A 20,286-nucleotide genomic window follows, 5' to 3' on the forward strand; every position below is an offset into this window, starting at 1 on the left:
CAGCCTCGGTGGGAAATCGCATTGGTGGCAGAAGGAGAATCTTTCTTCATCATCCAGCATGAGGACCAGCTTGGGGGCTGCCTCAGTCTCCCCTGGTTGACTTGGCTGCACTCTGGGATCTGCATGGGAGCCTGTGGCTGCCCCAGAGGATCTGTGCAGGACGGCAGGCAGGAACCCCTCGGGGGCCTCCCCTTCCCCACCTTCCCTGGTGAGGGAGTTCTGTCCCGGTGAGAAAACGGGAGTCTGCAGCTTTGCCACCGCGGGGTGAGGGGAACCTCTCAACAGGGTGAGTGTTGAAAGGACCGTGCGCCTTGCTGATGGGTCCAGACTGCCCCACTGCTACCTGCCTTTCCAGCGAAGTTGGCATGTTACTTAAAATGCTGTTAATGGTAATTCTTTCTAACAGCCCGGGCCAGCCTTCCTTGTGCCCTGATTCTCGTAAGAGAAGTTCCCAGCTTTACCCGGAGGGCCCCGTCCTGCCACATGTCGGAGTTTGTGACTTGACAGCATCGCTCAAGACTCCTGCCTTTTTTCTTTTCGGTTTAAATTAACCAGGGAATTCACTCTTAATATTTAAATCTTCACGCTGCCTTTCTGAACTAGTATTACCCAGCGTCGTGGCTGACTGACAATATACACTAAAGAAAATTAAGTGCCTGGGAATGATCTCAAACTAATGATATATTTATGCATTGTAGGTTATTTTGAATTTCTAGACTGTTAAGAGTTGTTTAATAGGTTAATAGTTTTAATCTATTAATCTCATCTTTTCTCCTTGACTATTTATTAAAATGTATCAGGGATACATGACAAATGGAAGTGCAGATAATTCTGAGGGCTATGAAGGCATGGGTGATGGTGTGAAGATTTGAAACATGGGTGGAATAGTAAATACAGACAGACGCTGGCCTTGTTACTGGGGTTTGTGGAAAGTGGGGTTTTGCTGTAGGTTATCTCTCTCCTGGTCCTTCTAGGCTGGTGGAAGCCGCAGGCTTTATCCCTGTTTTGGTTCCTGTCCTTGTCACCAAAAACAGGAGACTCTGTGTCCACAGGACACGTCTGCACATGGCAGCCAATTTGGAACGTGTCAAGGGGACTTAGAGGTCGACAGGGAGCATAAAGCCCAGGCACTTTCTCCGTAGCAGACGTGGAACCCTCCATGCCGTAGTTTTATCGCATTTCTCTGTTACTGTGTTAAGTATCTGGCACGTGCCCCGTTCCGTCAGGATGCTGAGGATACAGGAGGAGACAAGGGGGAATGTTCCCCACCTCTTGGGAGTTTCTGGTTGATAAGCCAGACTTTGTTCATTCAACAAGTGCTTTGTTTTTGTTTCTTTAATCGTCTCTCCTCCTGAGAAGGGAAAACGAGTCATCCACATGACCAGAAGCCCAGGGGTTGGAGTCAGGCAGATCTGGGCGCATCCTGTTCTGTCCGTAGAAAGCTGTGTGACCCTGAAAAAGTCATTCGGTGTCTCTGATCCTCAGTTTTCTACTGAGCATCTATCAGGCACCGGGAACAGGGGTGGTGCCTGGACATGGGGTGAAGCACTGTGCCTCCAGCCCATCCCAGCCACTCAGAGCGCCTCAGAGTAGCCGCCCTTGTCCTCCTCCCCTTGTGACAGCATCCTTACCACAGTCACCTCCACCTTCACCCTGACACGTGCACCTCTGGTTGTTCTCTGTCTGTGTCGTTCAGCAGACGTTAGCGGCTGTCCGCTAGGGGCCAGGCACAGGGATACACGGGCAGTGGGTAGAGCCTTCATGGCTGAAGGGCTCTCAGCCACGTGGAATCAGAGGGCAGATTCGCAGCTGGACCCCGTTAGAGGCACAGAGGGGCTTTCCCAGTAACCGTGGGGATGAGGCCGCAGGCTCTGGGTGGATGTCAGAGATGGCAGCTGCCCTGGGAGCTCAGCTCCCCATCCCGGGCCCTGCGGGTCTGAGGCTGCTGAGCGACGTTCGTCATCCCAGGTCTGCAGGGTCGAGAGTTGGTGACCCCTTGCAGGACAGATCGTCACTGTGCATCTGCACCTTCCATATCTTTACGTGTCAGTAATAGCTCTGCAGAGCGGGAGAAGAAAAAGACTCGGGGTCAGAGCATCGTCCGGCTGCCCTCTTTTGGCATTTCAGGAGAACGGAAGAGTGCGCTACATTTGAGAAAAGTCCCCCCGGACAGGAGCAGATGAGAATGCGGCCCTTGTGGAATAAGCTTCTCGGTTCAGAATGGGGCTCCCCTTGAGCATCTCCGGGCCATGTGGTGCCCAGGCCTGGGGGCGGATCGCGCTGACTTCGGTTCTGAACGTTAACGGACGCGGTTAAACCATCGACGTTCTTTGTGAGTCGGGTGGGGAGCGAGGGAGAGACACCCTGAAGGCCGCGCTCATACCACCCTTTCCAAGACTCACTGCTGCATGGCTCCTTCAGGAAACAGGCGCCTACTGATGGCTTCCCCTGTGCCAGGTGCAGCTGTGGGCACTGGGAGGTGGTAGGGAATGGACAAGAGAGAGTCCTTGTCCTACTGGAGCTCACGTTCCAGCCGGGGAGACAGACAGCAAAGGGGATAAGAGGTGATTGGTGGGTGAGTGCAGGATGAATAGTGAACAGAATGGGTATAGTGGGGACTGGGGAGATGGGGTAGGGAAGGCTGGGGTGAGCTGTGTGTGGGTGTAGATCAAGCAGCTAGGATGTCTCTGCTGGCCCGGGGATGTTTGCGTGAGCACTAACCGTGGGGGCAGCCGGGAAGGGCAGAGGAAAGAGCAGGGGCAGAGGCCCCAGGCCCCATGTGCTCAGGGCACAGCAGGGAGACTGGTGTGGCCCACAAGGGGCTGTGTTGGTGAAGGCAGTGGGCTCCTGGGGCAGGTTCTGGGAAGCCCTGGGGGTCAGGACTCTGGCTGCTGCTCGGGTGAGGTCTGGGACTGTAATAGGTTTTGAGGCCCAGAGATGACATGACCTGGCTTGCTTTAACTAGGTCCCTCTGGCTGCTGTGTTGAATGTTGACTTAGGGGAGTTGGGCAGGGGTAGGTGCAGGAGACTGGCTGTGTAGTTGACGACGAGACAGGAGGCTGGGGAAGGCAGCGGGGACCGGGGGCTGGTAAGGAGTCAGGTTCTGGACACATCTTGCAGGTGGAGGTGGCGAGATTTTCTAGTGGACTCATTATGGAGTGAGGGAGAGGGAAGACAGGTTGGTTCTAGAGTCTGGGCCTGAGAAGCTGGAGGGTTGGAATTGCTCCTAACTGAAATCGAGAAGTGTGCGGTTGTTTGATTGTGGTATCGTGGATTGCGGGGTTTAGCCGGAAGAGCACTGGGATGGGAGTCAGGATTGTCTGGACTTGGGGGAAGGGGTATAGCAGTAGCTCATTTGGGGCCTGTTAAATATGGGTGCTTCTTGGGCATCCAGGGGGAGGTGTCCAGTCCGCAGTTATGTGTGTAGGTCTGGAGTTCGGGGGGAGGTCCACGCTGGAGACGGAATTTGGCATTCATCATCACATCGTTAATATTTAAAAGCCCAAGTCTGGATGAGATCACTTAGGGAGTGAGTGTGGATAAAGGTAGAAGAGGTTCTAGAATGTATCCTTGGTACATGTCAGCGTGTGAGGGTGAATTGGCGAAGAGGAATCAGCAGGAGACAGAGAAGGGTTGGAGGTAGGAGGCCCCCCAGCTGAGCACAGAGCCAAAGGGCACACAGAGTTTGACAGGGGAGAAGGAGGTTCATCCGAGGCTGCCGACAGAGGATAAGGTGGCCGAGGACAAGAAGGGACCATTGGCTCTCGGAGCATGGAGGTCCTGGGAGGCCTTGGGAAGAGCAGCCCTGGTGGAACGGGGGAGGCAGAAACCTCACTGGACTTGGAAGCCTTGCCAAGAAGGGGCCTGCTGACACCTGTGAGTAGGGAAGAGTCATTTGCAGCTCTTAGGTCATCAGGAGTGGGCACATGGGTAGCGTCGGCGGACTGGGTCGGTGGTCAGCCTCCACAGCAGGGTACACGCAGCCCCCGAGGTCATGGCTTAGGTGTGCGTTAGTTCCGTTAACAGCCTGTACATCTGTGCATTTGTGGACAGTGTATTTAAGCTCAGCTTGAGGCTCCTTTACCCTCATTCCTAATGAGTGGAGTCTTTTAATGAAGTTTTATTTTAGCGGGAGTTAACGAGTCATTATTTACACACTGCGATTAGAGCTTTTGCACCCACCCTTCCCACTGTTTCAGGGGCGGAAGTACTGAGGTGAGTAAGCGGAGCCTTCGCAGGCGGTGGGGTGGTCCTCAGGCCGAGCCTTGGGACACAGATGGGGGCACTGGTCCCAAGCCTGTGCGAGAAGGGGCACACACCCTGCTGGGGGAGGTCTGGCTTCTGTCACAGCCTTAGACTCCAGTGCACTCGTCATGCGGATGGGGAAACTGAGTCAGGCAAGGGCAAGGTGATGTCCAGCGTGCGGAGAACCCGCATAACTACTGTGAGTTGGTAGAGCTTCAAGCTTTAGCATTTTTGGTGGAATGATGGAGAATTATACCCAGAACAAAGTTGTCTGGCTCCTGGCCACACGGCACTCCCTGCAGCTCTTCTCCAACGTGGCCAGAAGTGGCATTTGTCTTTGGGCCCCAAATCCACTGGTAACGTTGTTTGGTTGTACTGTCTTAGGCTGTCTGGCTTCATGGGAACGGCACCAGAATAGGAGTCAGAAAAATTGTTCCTGGTCCCTGGAAGTTGTGTGACCTTGGGCATGCCCTTCATTCCCAGTGTGGACTGAGTTCCTGCTGTACCCCAGGCCTGGTGTTCGGCCTGGGGCGTGGATGTGAACCAAACAGGCTTGGGCCCTGTGCTGGGCTTCGGTTTCTGCGAACCAAACAGGCTCGGGCCCTGTGCTGGGCTTCGGTTTCTGCATCTGGCTCCAGGGCTCTTCGTGAATGCCAGATGGGCTGGGGAGGGTCGAAACACTTGAAGAACCATCTGGTAAAACCCAGAAGAGATTTGCTTCTGAAACTTTCCCAGGCAGGCTGTGCAGGCACAGCGGAGGGGCCACACGCAGCACTGGGCATGAGTAAGAAGGAAGCACAAGAAAACGGAGGGGAACGGCTTGCAGACTTCACCCCGGTGGAGCTGGTTCTCCAGGGCTAGTCTGACACCGCCTAGTAGTGTCCGGTGGCTGCTGTAACAAATTGCCACAGACTAGGGGAGCTTAAACCAGAAACTTGTTCTGTTTCAGAGGCTCTGGGGGAGACTCAGTTCTTTGTCTCTTCCAGCTTCTCGTGGCCATTGCATTCCTCGCTTTGTGGACACGTCGTTCCTGTCTTGGCCTCCGTGGTCATGTTGCCTTCTCCTCTTCTCTGCCTTGTCCCCTGTTCTGTCCGTCATAGGCCCTGTGTGTCTCGTATATGGATGCTTATCATTGCATTTAGGGCCCACGTAGGTAATTCACCGTGATTCTTATCTTATCCTGAAATTAAATACATCTGCAAGGAGCCTTTTTCTAATAGAGTCTGGGGATTAGGACATGGGGATATCTCGAATAGGGGAGCACCGTTTACCCCACAACAGGGAGATAGAAGCCCATGTATACATACATCAGGCTAAAAATCAAAGAGGGAGCAGGGGTCTTGGAACCCCACTCAACGCCATGCTCTTTATTGAGGCCTCGAGAGTACTTTTGGCCCACTGCTGTGGAACCCCTAGGCCCTCAGGGAACACACTTTGAGAGCCGTTGCCTTAACGAAGGGTCAGTGCTCTTGGGGAAATCCTTGGGCAGGGACCCACTTGGTCTGGCTTCTCCCTTGGGATTCTGGCGTGAGCAGGAACCAGTGGCCACAGACGATATCTACTTACAGAGAAATATCCTTTTTAGTGCCTGACTTTAGATTTTATGTTGAAGTGTGACTCAGGTTAAATATAAAATTCATAGCATATCTTGAGCAACTATTTTGTAGTTATCTATATATAAATCTATTTTACAGCGACACAAATAGAATAGATTATGGAGTGTCAGCATGGAGATAGATTCCGAGTGCTTTTTCACTAATATACCTAATGATTCGTGCTGAGAATATCCAAGGGCTCCACTGTACATTTAAATGGATATAATTAAAATAATGAGCTCTATTTTAAAAAATGATATATGAAAAAAAATTTTTTAAAGAAGTTAGAAGATGCTACACCACTAATTCAAAGTGATATAAGTACTTCAGTGATTCCATTGTTATTAGGACACCTAATTAAATGCAAAGCACCCAAGAAAAGCAACATTTAGGCTTATAAATCTAAAGCATGAAGCCAGGAAAAGAGAAGTTGCCAGTGTCCTTGGTGCCGCCAAGGCTGGGCGGGGGGAGGGGGTGTTGTCCCATTTAAAGGAGAGTCTGTGGGCGACAGGATGGCACACATGGCTCCCAGTTTAAGAGTCTCGTGTAGGGTCCTGGTGGGTGTTCAGAAAGGGGGTCTAACTCCCCCTTGAGCAAGCTGGGAAGGCTTCCCAAAGGTGGGGGCATCCCCATGAATTAGTGACAATGGCATAATGGCAGCTGCTGTGCCTGGAAATCCACCCTGCCCGGCTCCCTGGCTCGTCTCCCCATCCCCAAGCTGTCAGGGATCATGGTCCTTCTTTAACAGACGAGGAAACTGAGGCTCAGGGAGCCTAGCCCAAGGTCACAGTGTGTATGGATGCCCAGCCTGTCTGACTCCAGCAGTTCCTCCCTCCCACCAGGACATCATGATGGTGGTGGGGTCCTTGAGAGCAGGAAGGGACACTGAGTCTGTTCAGGTGGGATGGGCAAGTGCTCATAGACCTCAGGCTCAGGTTCCGAAGGTTGGCAGGGAAGAAAGGGGAGAGTCTAGTCTGTTCTGTTCCCTTCCCTCCCTGTGACCTCAGTCGTCACAGGGAGCGCAGGCAGGGGGCCTGTGTCTCTAGGGGGCCTCTTTGCTGTTCTGGAAGTGCCTTTGCTCTGTCCTTGGGGCTTAACCTTTTGTGCAGTCAGGGTCAGGATGAGCCAGGGCCAAACCCCCGAGACTTGTGGGCTGGCATTCAATCCCTGACGGGGTCCCCATGTTCCACCCCGTGCCCTGTGAGCCTTAGGACTAGCAGGGCCTTGTTAGCGTCTGCGTGGTCTCGGGCAGGGAGCAGCGGTCTCAGTAACTGTCAGCAGTCGCCACCGGCGGGAGCATCTCCGCTCTGTGAGTCCCTCTAGACGAAGTCCTGGATCTATTTTTGCGGTTGAACTTCACAAGACCTTTTGAGTGGATGTGGGGTTCCCCACTTCACTGATGTGGAAATAGGCTCTTTCAGGGTCACCAGCCAGGATTTGATAGTGATGGGACCTGAACTACTGTTGATTTACAATCTCCACAGTCCCTACAGTGATGTCTGGGCCGTGGCAGGCCCTTCCCTGTGTCCTCTGCATCCTTCCCTCCCCGGCACCCTGTGTGAGACAGCCAACGTGCGTAAATGTCTCCACGGGTCCCCCGTTCCGGGTCCCTTGCAGACCTTGGCTTGTCTCTCCATCACAGCGCTGTGGGGCAGGTGCTGTGTTTGTCCCCACTGTAGGGGTATGAAGACTGAGGCATGGAAGGGAGTTTGGAGTCATTTGCACAAGAACCCAGAACTTGGGAGCGGCAGTTCTGAGATTGGCTGTGTGACCAACCATCCACCTTCACAGAACCTTCCATCTGAGTCCATCATGGCCCATTCCTTCCAGGCTGTCCATGCACTTCTGCTCTGGTGCTCCGGTGCTGGGGAGGAACCCCCCCCCGCCCCGCCCCCAGGATGTCACCTTCTGTAGCTGGCTGGCTGGCAGATTATCCTCCTTCCTGAAGCCATAGCTCTCCCCTGTTAACTTCTCAGACCCACTGGTCCTGTGGCTCCTAGGGCCTCACTGAGCCTGAGGCTTTTTGACCCTGTGACAACTATAAAGTGGGGGATGGGTCATCTTGCTCCCTTCCCAGGGGGCACTAGTCCTCAGCAAGGGGGCTCTAGCTCAAGATAGTCCCCTCCGAGGAAGCAGCAGCCAGAAAAGTCAGGCGGCTTGCCTTCCCCTGCTCCCCCACTCACACCTTGGTTCTGAGTCTGTTCTGGATGCAGAAGGTCAGGAGTGGGAGACATGCGGGCCGCCCCAGGAGCAGGTGGGCAGGCTTCCCTCTGCAGGTTTCTCCCCTAGCCGAAGTGTGCCGAGGCTAAGAACCAAGATGCCTGCATCCCATTTTGGTCCCACGTCTTCCTACTTGTGTGACTTGGATCGTGTTATTTCTCCTCTTCAGTGCCTCCGTTTCTTTTTCTGTAAAACAGATCATCCTAAGGCTTCCTCCGCAGTTGTTCCCAGGCTGAAAAGAAGTCTGTATGTTAGCACAGTCCCAGCCCATAGGAAGCAACTTCAGAGTTTGTTAAATCAGTAAAAGAAGTGATCCCGGAGGCGATCGAACCACCCCGATTCAGGTTTCCCGCTGCGGAGAAGGGCAAATGCTCCGATGGCATCAGGTGGCCCTGGTGTGGCTGACACATCAGGAGGAAGCGTTGTTGGGCCCACCGAGTGCTCAAGATGCCATAACACTTTGTCATTATTAACAATAGCGATGATGGCCGTGTCCCGTTAGCTGTTACAGGCCAGCTGCTGTGGTGTGTGTTCGGTTCGTTGACTGACATTTCCCTGACAGTCCCGTTAGCTCCGTTTTGCAGATGGAAAAACTGGGGCTCCGAGGTTAGGCAGCCGGCTTAGGTCACCCCAGCAAGGAGGTGGCTGATGGGACAGCCCTGGCTTCTGGCTGGTTCCCCCCAGGCTTTGCTTCACGCTAGCTGTCCATCTGAGTCCTGTGTATTTGCTTGGGCTGCCATCACGGAAGACCGCAGACAGAGTGGCTCGGACAGATGTATCGTCACGTGGTCCTGGAGGGTGGGAGTGTGAGATCAGGGCACCCGCAGTGTTGGTTTTTGGTGAGGCCACCTTCTCTCCGTGCCCTCCCATATTAGGGGGGGACACAGAGCTCTCTCTTCCCTTTCTTCTAAGGCCACAGGCCCATCAGATTATGGTTCTACTTTTTATGACCTTATTTAACCTTAATTATCTCTTAAAGACCCTGTCTCCAGCTAGAGTCATGGTGGGGCTTAAGAATTCACCATATGAACGGGAGGTGGGGGGAATACAGTTCAGGCCATGACACCTCCCCAGTGTCTTCTCCTTGCTCCCTCCGCGTTAGCTGGGGCCCTCCTCCTCTCTTTCTTCCATTTCCCAACCCAAGAGCAAGTTCAGAGATGGGAGGGACCAAGATTATGAGCAGACTCATGTACTTGGTGATGGATGGAGCCGCTGAGGCCTGGAGCAGAGCAAGGTCTTGTCCACAGTCCCACAGCAAGCCCATTGCAGACCCAGGGTCGGAACCTGCGTCCCTGCCTCCCAGCCTGGCACCTCTAGTCGGTGTGCTAGTGGGTCTTGTCTGAGCATGCCTTGAGCCTGGGCCTTAAGGTGCAGTCCACGGAGAGGGCTGGACGTGCGGGGCGGCACCCCCAGCCTGGACCATGCTGTGATCTCCCCCTTCTTGCGCACCTTGGCTCCTGTACCTCAGAGATGGCAGTGGTGACGATGAACCCCATGCCAAAAGGTTGAGGGGGCCCTTAGGATAGCAGCCCCCCGAACCGTCTGCTCGAGAGATGGCAGCGACCCGGCTCCATGTCATGGCCTGTCCCCCAGTCTCGTGGGTGGGGCTGAGCAAGTGCCAGCTCTGCTCGGGGCCGCGATGGGTCCCTCATGAAGGAGGCTCAGTAGTAACCGGGGTCCTGTCCCCCTCAGCACCGAGCTCATGACCTTAAGGATGTCTTCCCATATTTGAAGACCTACCTGGAGGCCAGAGTGTTGGTCTGAGTGGGGCTTTTGGCTTATAGTCGCCTGTCTGCCGGGAATAGGGGAGCGTGGATGAACTCTCTAGCCCTTCTGCCAGGGAGGAACAGCACTGGGCACCTTGCACACATCCCTTCAACCCTTGATGCTCAGAGTGTAGACTGAAGGTGAGCAGCCCTGGCCCTGGCTGAGTGCTTGTTAGAGAAGCAGACTCTCGGGCAAAACTCCAGACCTGCTGAACCAGAATGGGCATTTTACCCATATTCTCAGCTGATGTGTATGCGCACTGATTGAGAACTGATCCCAGCCATCCAGAGCGGCCCTTGTAGGTCTTTTGTAACTCCAGTTTAAAGAGTTTAGATCTCTTGAGAGCCCAGCTTCCGTTATCTGTAAAATGGGTAGAATTGGAGCCATACTAGCCCAGTGGTTTTCAGACTGTGTTCCTCCGAGCACAGTGGGTTCCCAGGAAGACCCCCAGGGTCTGCCGTGGGGCTCGTGTGCTTCAGGGTGAGATTCGTAGCTAAACATTTTGCAAGCCCCTGGGCCAGTGGGCTCCCAGGTGGGTCTGGGGGCTGGCTCGGGGTCTACACTGAGCGGACTCTCTTCTCGCCCAGGGAGCGCTTGAAGCGCAGCCAGAAGAGCACCAAGGTGGAGGGGCCAGAGCCCGCGCCGGCCGAGGCCTCGCTGAGTGCCGAGCAGGGGACGATGACGGAGGTGAAGGTGAAGACCGAGCTACCTGATGACTACATCCAGGAGGTGATCTGGCAGGGGGAGGCCAAGGAGGAGAAGAAGGCGGTCGGCAAGGAGGGGACAGGTGATGTGCCCGCCGAGATCTGCGTGGTGATCGGTGGTGTCCGCAACCAGCAGACCCTTGGTGAGTGCCTGCCTGAGAGGGTCGGGGCTGGGACCAGGGTGGTCGGAGTCCCGAAGAGCAGAGGCCTGCCTCTCCCTGGCTGAGAGAGCCTTCGGTGGCTCCCTGCTGCCTTCAGGGAAGGACCTAGCCTCCTTAGACTTGCCCTTGGCTTGGACAGCCCTGGTCTGGATCGCTTTCCTTTCCACCTGATGTGTCAGAGCCCAGCCTGTGTTTTAAGACTTTGTTCAGGTCAGATGCCTGGAACTTTCTGTAGGTGTGGTGAACCCCTCATGCTGTGGGGCTCCCATGCCCCCCAGGTGGGTCTGGCACAGACACATCGCTCATTGTCCTAAACGCCCGCCTGCGTTTTTTCCTCCTTGGGCTCCTGAAGGTGGCTCCCAGTGCTGTCCTGCTTGGAGCAGGTGCCCGGGCCGGATCACATTGGTGACAGACCAGCACCTTCCCTTGCCCCTTCTGGACTGGGTCAGGCTCAGAGGAGCTCTGTGGAAACGAGCTTCGTAGCAGTCCTTGCTCCCCCACTGGGGGAGTCCCCTCAGGGACTGCCTGCACCCCAGCCAGGGTCACAAACTCAGATGCCCATGAGGCCCAGCGCATACATGGAGCGGCTCGGGCCTCCATGGCCGCGGTCATTAGGTGGGAGACGGGCTGTGTGTGGCCGGATCTCAGTGGACATGCCACAGGCCTGAAATGCAACATCTGATGTGAATTCTTTCGGCTTCAGGTGTTGGCGACTAATTTGACTTTTGAAATCTGCCTAACAGGACCTTTCTGGGGTGCGGGTCCTTCTGTGGTACAGGTTGGCAACCCCTGGTGTGTAAAATAAAGTCTGCGGGCTTTACCCTGGCGCCAAGGCCTTGCCTGGTTGTTCCCATCCACACGGTCCTCCCTGTCTTAGACACGCTGCCACCTCCCTCCCCTTTCCCTGTCCTCTCTGGTCCAGCTTTGGCTCACTTACTCCAGACTCCTGGGCTCATGTCCCACGTGTGGCATGCAGGGCCTCGAGTGGAGGTTCCCCTGTGTCTGTGTCCCTAAGTTTACACTCGAGTCCTGTTGCCTCTTCTTCCCAGCTGCCAGGACTCAGCCTCGTCCTCCGTTTCCTGGCTGTTCTCTGTCCGCCCACCTGGGCCATTGTGGCATCCTCCAGACAGCCGTGCCTTCATGTCTCTCTGTCCTCACCTGCCCTCCACTCTGGCTGCCAGGGGCCTTGGCAAAAACAAGTCATTGACCATGTCACTCTCTGCTTATAAACTTGGGATTCCCCACTGTGTCTAGGGTCAAGGCCGTAGTATCAAGATCGCCTATAGCCTGATGCCTATTTCTTATTTATGACCTTTTTAGACCTTGCATTCCAGCACACACACTGCCTTTCCACGGCATCTCTTGCCCTTGGCTCGTACTCATTCCTCTCCCTGCAGTTCCTTTGCCCATGTGCACATGCCCAGATCCAGCCCATCTTTCAAGACCAGTTCCAGTGCCACCTCCTCCCAGAAGCCTTCTTGACTTTCTTCTAGTCAGCAGGTTCTGTTTCTACCTTGCCCCTCACTTAGGTACTCCCCATGATCTGTTTGAGATTAGAGGGCCCTTGTCTGTGCCTACCTCTGCCACAAGACTAGGAGCCCGTGGAGGTTGGTGCATCGGGACTTGTCTGATCTGTGTCTCTGGGTTTGCTGCTTCCACCACACAATGTCCAGCAAGGTACCAGCTTCTAGGGGGCAGTACTGACATTAGTGTCATAACTGTCAGGATGGGGCTAGGTGATGCCCAGTCACAACAGATCCTGAAAGTAACGAGTTCTTGGTAGCTCAGAACCACAAAGGTTTCTTCCTTGGTCACACTGCGTGTGCGTTGCAGGTCATCTGGGGGCTCTGCTCTGGACCCAGGCTGAAAGCAGCCATTGTGTGAAATGCTGTTGGCCAAGGGACAGAAAGCAAGCAAATTCTGGAGGGATTCAAATTGGCTGTTACCTGCTGCAGCCCAGAGGACAGAAGAGTCAAGTCCCCTCCCTGTCATTGGCCACATGAGTCACATGGCCCCACCCAACCGCAGGTGGCCAGCAGATGCCATCCTCCCACGTGACCGAACTGGGATGACCCGGCAGTACTTGGTGAAGAGCATGAGTAACAACAGCCCAGTGCTAATAAGCCCAGGGGAAGAAGGGCCTTTTCAGGAGCCTGTGTCTGGCCTTCGTCCATCAGTATGTGTTCCCTGGGTCTAAGGACAGTGTTAGCCACTAGGGATCTGCCACTGACCCAAGATAGGATGTGCCCTTGCTCACTTGTGGGGGGAGAGGGTGTGTTTTAAGACTCAGTGGACTCAGGAGCTATTTCTTCGTCCTCCCCAGGAGATGCTCAGTGAAGAGTAGGTGAATCTGAATCTTGGGACGGAGCCAGCATTCGGGGTTTGGTGGGGAAGGCCTAGGGCAGCCATGCTAGTGAATGTTTGGAGGGAGTCTTCCCTGCGCCAGCTGCCGGCCACAGATGGTGGTTTCCAGCTCGGTGGCTGCTCAGTGGCAGGGTTCTTGGCTTTGCGGTGCCTTAGTGTCCTCTTCTGTTCAGTGAAGCTCCCCATCCTGCCCACTCACGGGTGTGCAGATCAAAAGAGGCAGTGGAAGAGAACAGCGTTGTGCAAGGGAGATGAGCTCAGGGCTCAGTCTCCGAGTGCATCCAGGCTCTCTGATGTAATAGCTGTGGGACATCAGGCAGGCTGCTTGACCTCCCTGTGCCTCAGTTCTCAGAACTGCCAGTTTGTGGGGTTGTGTGAAGATTCGGTGAGGTGATGTCTGTAAAGCCCTCAGCGTTGTACTTGGTAAAGACTAGCTTTTATCAGTAGGATTAGCATTGCTGTTCTGGGGCGGAGAGCACCTCTTTCAAGTACCTCTTCAAGGGGGAAGAGTAGTAATAGTTCCTGCATTTTTCTGAAGCCTAAGAAATAAATACGCCAGGGTGGCGTAGAGAAAAAATGGGCTGGGGAAGAAGTTGGCTCTGGGTGAGGTGTCAGAGGATGTGGGTTCTAATTGAGCCTCCATTGTCTTGTCTGAACAGGACAACCTGTCCCGTCCCCGGAGCCCCTGCTAGTGCTGCCTCCCTAGAATCCAGGGACTTTGGGTATGTTGTGACATTGCTAAGTAACCTGCTTTTGGTAGACCCTTATTGAAAAAGGAGTATAGCCACGGTGGCAAGGGGGCGTGGGGCCGCCGTTTTGGAACCCCAAAGACCAGGCAGGGTTTGGACCTTCCCTGCTGGTTATCGAGGCTCATCTTGCATCCGTCGGGGCAGACCTTCCTCCTTGGGGGTGTAGTTTCTGTCAGGGGTCACGCTCGGAGAAATCTGGCTTGGCCTCAGTACCAGGAAAGAAAAGCATTTAAAAAAAAAATCGATGTAAGAATCGAGCCTTTCAAATTCAGCTGATCTCAAGATGGCAAGTAGGTTTCATCCAGTGGGCCAAGTCCGAGTAATTGCTACTGTTCATCAGGGGTTCTGTGTTAAAGGTTCTAAAGTGTGATTAAGCATGGGGCAGTGTGATTAAGCATGATTGATTATTAATGTCTGCTACAGATGTGGAAATAGGCAGTGGGGCTCTGTATGCTACGGGTTTGACACCCCTTATCCCCTCATTTTATAAAGGGGCAAACAAAGGCCAACAGAAAGGAAAAGAGTGGCTCCGAGTGGTCCACAGAGCAAGTCAGTGGCATTTTCTTCCACTTCATGAAGGGACTATCCATCTCACAGTGACCCTGTGTCACCTGGAAGGAAAACAAGAGGGAAAGCATTTCTGGGGATCTGGCCAGGGGCCGAATGCTGATTAGAGCCATCCCTTTAAACGCACCTGTGCCACAGGCTGGGTGGTGTGGAGTTAAGGAACACGTTCCCCAGCCGCTTGGCAGGGAAGCATGAAGTTCTGTGCACCTGAGGGCCTCCGGAGTGCCCCGTTCCCCCAGCCATGCTCAGGGCTCAGAGCCGGCCTCTGTTACTGAATAGAACAGTGTTCTCCATGGTCACTCCGTGCTGCGCCGTGGGGGAACCTTGCCCCATCCGCAGGTCCTTGCTGGCCCTGTAGCGGCCATCAGACGGTTTCCAGTGGCACAGACCTCACCCAGCGCACTTCCCGTGGAGGAGATGGGGCTTGGACCTGAGGACGGCATCTGGCAGCTTCTCAGGCTGGGAGAGGCTGGAGGGGCATCAGTGCCCAGGAGGCTGGCTGCCAGGCTTGCAGTGGGGACTGCTGTTTCCTGGCTGCCAGAAGTTCCTGTGCTAAGAAAGCGATCTCTCGCTCTTAGAAAGAACGTCACTGCCATTGGAGCCAGTGTGGGGGAAACCGGGGGTTTTGAGCCAGAAGCGCTGAGATGATCTTGAACTCGATGACTTCGTTGGATAAAACCAGAAGTGAAGGGAAGTGAGGTCTCCGATGGCCTGTGTTCACCGGACGGGCTACACGCGAATCTCGGCACAGCAGCCCCAAGGGCGGTTGATCCACACTTGAGGTTTCGAGAACCCCACGAGGAGTGTTGAACACAGGGCGCTCCCGTCGCTGCCACCTCCGCCCACACTCAGCAGCCGGCGTCACTGACGGGTCACCGCGGATGGCAGCAGTGTGCCTCTGCATCCTCCTCAATACACTCCACCGGATGGCACTGCCGGGCAGCTGGGGTTGAAAAGTAGCAAGTGGAAACCTACTTGCTGTTCTTGTCCTAGATGGTGAAGACAGGGCAAGCTGGGTTTAGAGCAGTCAGGACGTTCAGTCCATGCAGCATTTCCTGGTTCTGAGAGAGAAGGATGCTCGGATCCCATCGTAGCGGTCAGAAGGTACTACCCAGCCGTGGGTGCTCGTCTCTGTATGGTGAGACATTGGTCCTTAATCCTGGGGAGCTTACACGTGAGGGGAGCCCAGGGAGAGCGGCAGGTGCCTGGAGACCAGTGGTACAGGAGCCCCTGGAGGGAGCAAACCAGCCAGTGGGGCCCTTCCTCAGATGTGGGGTGTGGGCCAACCAGCTTATTTCCAGCCCCGTGGAAGAGCTAAGGGCTCCTTGTCCTGGGGAGGAAGAGACTGGGGGTGGGGGCCAGTGGTAGGAGTCCGGGGTGGGGGTGGGGGGATAGAGGTAATCATGACTGGAAGAATCTGAGTGGGAGGGGAAGGAGTGGGTATGTTCTGCTTGGCCCCAACCCATAAGGGGGCATCACCCGTGTATTCAGCTCAGTAACAGGAACCTGTGTGGCTGTGGGAATTGTCTGGAACCAGATACAGGCCTGGGAGGGCACGAGTTCTGTCCCGGAAATCATTGGACGGGGTGCAGGAGGCAGTCAAGGAGCAGATGGAGGACTGCACGGATGTTTCTAAGCAGTGAGCTTTGAGCACAGTGGGTAGAGGTGTTTCCACGCCCGCAGGACTGCCCGGGGGAGGCGGCACGGGGAAAGGGGGCAGTGGCTCGGCTGCAGCTCTGGAAGGAGCAGTAGGAGGGCAGACAGCCGTTCAGACCGGGCCACGTGGATTTGGGTCTGTGACAAATGCGGGCAACGGAGGTGCCAGGTCCTGCCCCATATCAGGCCAGCTGATGGCTTCCTGTTTCAGCGGGTGGTTGGCAGGCCTCACCCCAGAGCCTGCCAGAACCATCCCTCAGCCCTTTGCTGCAGCCGCGTGGGAAGGAGGGGTTCTGGCTACCCTCCCAGGCACGTCTTAGCTCTGCTGCTGGTGGGTCAGGGTGGGAAGGGGTCCTGGGTGGAGGGTCCCCACAGGAAAGGTTTCCTGGGCTGTAAATCCGAGAGTCCCAGGATCTGCCCCGCGGTGGGAGTCTCAGATAGGACCCTTAACCTCTCTGAGCCGTGCTATCTTCATCGATCGGTGGGTGTAAAAACATCTGCCTGTGTTTCCAGGAGGCATGTTGGGGGCACAGGGAGGTAACAGGTATGAAAGCATTTTTTACACGGAGAGACAGAAAATGCAAAACAGCTCCCAGCAGCGTTTGCGGGAGCCTCAGGACGTTGGCGCATCTGGACAGCCGGGGGAACCTGACAGGCTGGTGGCTTTCAACGTTTTATGCTCCTCCGTCCTAAAAGAATTCTGAGAAATTGTATATGCTTTCATATTTTCGAGTTGACATCTCACATTTTTATCCAAAGTTTAAATAATTGCAAAGGATCTAATTTTTGGAGTATTGTGTAAAAAAAAAAAAGTGTCATTTTTGGAAATGCAACTGTGAAACCACTGTTTTAAACGTATCGGAGAGAATCCAGAGCCACTGCTGTTTAATATCTGCCATCATCCATTTTAAAAACATGCGAACCGGCTCATCTTTAACAGTCAGAAATTTTACATCTTTCCTTTTCTCTCCTTGAACTCATATTTCCAGTCCACTTCCCTCGCAGGATTTTATCCTAATGTAATATATTTTTTATGCCTGAGAGTCTTTTATTGATCACTGTTTTACACTCCTCTCCCACAACAAGATGTACATAAATTGAAATAGAAATTTCTAAAAAATTTGTCAGGATCATAAAACTCTACTTTTTAAAACATTTTTCCCCCAGATTGAGTTAGTATTAGTATTAGTCCATTTGTTGAAAACAAATTTGGAATAAACAGTAAACATAAAAATAAAAAAAATTATTGGAAATGCGCCTCTTAATGAAATGGATGGGGTTTTATTTCTTTTTCAATTGCCTCCTGTTTCTGTGAATTAATATTTTCTCATTATTGAATGAGACAAGATTCAGCATTAATTTAACTCCTGGTTTTTTTGTTTGTTTGTTTGTTTCTGTACATGTAAGTACTTAGAAAGCTTAATCACGTAGGTAAAGAACCAGGGATGGATGGAGTTTTGAGCGTCACTCAATATTTGGAACTCTTCCCAAGTTGTGTGCTGAAAATCTCATGGGGTATGTCATCACACGCTGTTTTTAAGGGTCTCTGTGCTGATAATTCCATTAGATTCTTCTTCCGTTTTGTTGAGAGTAAAGAATTGGAAATCACCCGATTCACAGAAGGCCTTGTGCCCTGCCATTAGCTTTTGCCCCCATTCTAGGTTCCCTCTGAGACCTCTTTGCTTGGAGCCGTGAGATGGGCAGCCCCCATGGTGGGCACCGTGATGGGATGGGGGAGTGAGGAATCGTCTTGCTTTTAGCGTATCAGGATGGCGGTGAGGAGACATGTGGGAAGGAGAGCCCGCTGAGCGGGGCCTCCCCGCCCCCTGCTGCATTGATTTTAGGGAAGAATATATTTGAAAGTTGATGATTAGGGTATTGATTCTCTTAAAACTACCTGTGCTCACATATCCCCAGGTGATTTGTACTCTACTTGAAAGACCCTGGTCCCAAGGATACTTGGGCTGAGTCCAAGCCAGGAGAGCCTCGGGAAACCCACTTGTCCATGATTTACCTCTCTGGCTCTCTTGTCCGCCAGCAGGCCCTGGGCCTCGCTCCTGCGGGGTCCCGGAACTAAGAGAGGTTTCGGGACTCTTTGACACCCCTACCTTCTTGTGTTTTTCCTCTCATTCACCTGCTCCAGATTTCTGCCTCGTTGCATTTTGTGTATCTAGAAAGGTGTGTGAGCTGGCCTGGAGCTAGCTGGGTGCACATGATAGGGCTGCGGCTTGCTGCCCTCATTCCTGGCCCTCAGGGGCAGCTTTCTCTGCGTTAGCTTCCCGACTTCTTCCTCCACGGCCTTAGGAACTAGAGCTCCCCCCTTGGTCCCAGCTGGCCTCACCTGGTCTGTCCCACACTCTTGGGGAGGGAGCTAAGCCAGGTTGTCTGCCAAGTGCTTCCGGAAAATGCCAGACAGGTTCTGTTACTCAGTGCCTGTGGGTTCTTGCGTCACTAGTGACGGGGTTGGGGAGAAGAAGAGGCTGGGCTGCCGTGTGCTGGCATGCTCTGTCTGCTGCCCCAGGCAGTCGTGAGAGTTGATGGGGGACTCTGGGAGTCCCGCAGTAGGACTGGACGTGGTAGGGCAAGCGGGGGTACAAGGGGGGTCATCTCCCCTGCCACGCTAGGGGGAGCCCTGGGACTGAGGGGGAAGCCCCAGCTCCCTTGGCATCCAGAGATGACTTGGTGTGGGGGCAGCAGGGTGGCTCAGAAGACTGGCCGGCCAGGAGCTGAGTAGCCCCCACCCTGGACTGCCTGGCCCCTAGAACATTCACGCTCATCAGTGAACTGGGTATGGAGTTGTCCCAAGCAATCCAGGACTTCTGGGAGGATGGAGGATGGGAACGAGACCTGGGTGCCCCCAGTGGATGGTACATGTTAAAAAGCACTGTCACTTCTCCGGCCTCCCAGAGGTGTGGCGATCACACACACACAGGCGCTGGATCACCGCTGATCTGAGCTACTCTTACTTACCTCATCTGAGAAATGGGGACGATAATCGTTCTGCTGGGCGCATGAGGGTGAGCTGAGCTGGCCACGGGGCTGCACACCTGGCTAGCTTCTGCTTGTGTGTTGGGCTCGGAGGCCAGCTCTGCTGAGATGCAGGGGAGGCTCGAATGAAGTGCATTAAGCACCTGTCATTTAGACTGTGGTGGTGACAAAGGACGCAGGGGTTGCTGGGGGAGCCCAGCAGAGTGAGGAGGTGTGCCTGGCAGGGAGTCAGTTGTGGGGCCTGGGGCTGTCTTAGCTGAGCATCCCCGGGAAGGCTCGCTAGCACCACCCTGCACCACACTGGGGTACTCAGTGACTGTGGCTGGCGGGGGAGTGGGGGGAACAGTGGGGCCACAGCATAGGCAGCGCATAGCCTCCCTATAGAGTCATTTTGCTGGGCAGAACAAGTTCTCCAGTGAAAAAGAAAACCGTATGATTTTGGTCGCCCTCCTGTGTGTGGATGGAGAAACCAAGGCCCCAGGCCCCAGCAGCTGAGGTGACTGGCTTTCCTGAGATGTGGGGTACCCCCTCACCTGGCTCCTTCCCCACCTCCCAGGAACCCCCAACTTCAAGGGCTCTTTCTGATTTTTTACATAATTCAGATGGAAAAGCGCCCGAAGGCAGCCCCCACGGTGGATTGGTGCGAAGCCGCTATTCAGGGACCTGGATTTTTGACCAAGCGTTGAGATACGCATCTGGTACGTGAGGGCCAAGGGACAGGAGGACCTGATCGGGGCCAGTGTGAGGGTGGGGCATGGCCGGACAGGGCCATGTGGGGCCATGCTCGTCTGCCCTGTCGCTGCCAGAGGGCAGCACTTGTGAGCCTGCCAGGGGCTTGGAGGACTTGGCCGTCGGAGGGACGCCGGCTTGTGGAAGTCGGCAAGTCTGGAACATCAGGACTTCTGGCAGTGCCTGCTGTGGGCAGCAACTTTGAAACAAGCCGAGGCTATATAAAGGAGTCCTGTGGCCAAGTGTTTTGGAAGGGCTGGGGTTAAACAGGGTTCCTGTAGGACATCTTCCCAAGTTCCCTCTGTGCCACACCTTCCCAAGACGCCCGTGCCTCCCACCAGCTTGATCATGGGTCTCTCTTTTCTGGACTGCGTTCTGGAAGTTGGGTTCTGAAGACCTCTGGGACATGCGGATCGTGACAGCAGGTGTGCTGTGCTGAGTGCCTGCTTTGTACTGTGTACTGTGCTCAGTAGCCAGAGTATTACTGCTCACAAGCGCCCCCTTGAGGTGGGTACCATTTTCCTGTGCTTAGAGAGGAAGC

General features: G+C 54.3%; 1 protein-coding gene across 4 annotated transcripts in view; it reads left to right on the forward strand.

Annotated features, from left to right (window-relative positions):
* ZNF618 (zinc finger protein 618) overlaps positions 1-20,286 on the forward strand; it is a 176,253-nt gene that overhangs the window by 105,971 nt on the left and 49,996 nt on the right. For 2 of the 4 annotated variants that reach the window (XM_080820667.1, XM_080820668.1), the window contains exons 3-4: positions 10,415-10,674; positions 19,619-19,714. In XM_080820667.1, coding sequence (XP_080676793.1) covers positions 10,415-10,674; positions 19,619-19,714 — 356 coding nt within the window. The remainder of the gene's footprint in view (positions 1-10,414; positions 10,675-19,618; positions 19,715-20,286) is intronic. The other 2 variants (XM_080820669.1, XM_080820670.1) reach the window with 1 other exon arrangement.

Source organism: Martes martes (genome assembly GCF_963455335.1).
Source record: "Martes martes genome assembly, chromosome: 12".
Taxonomy (NCBI): domain Eukaryota; kingdom Metazoa; phylum Chordata; class Mammalia; order Carnivora; family Mustelidae; genus Martes; species Martes martes.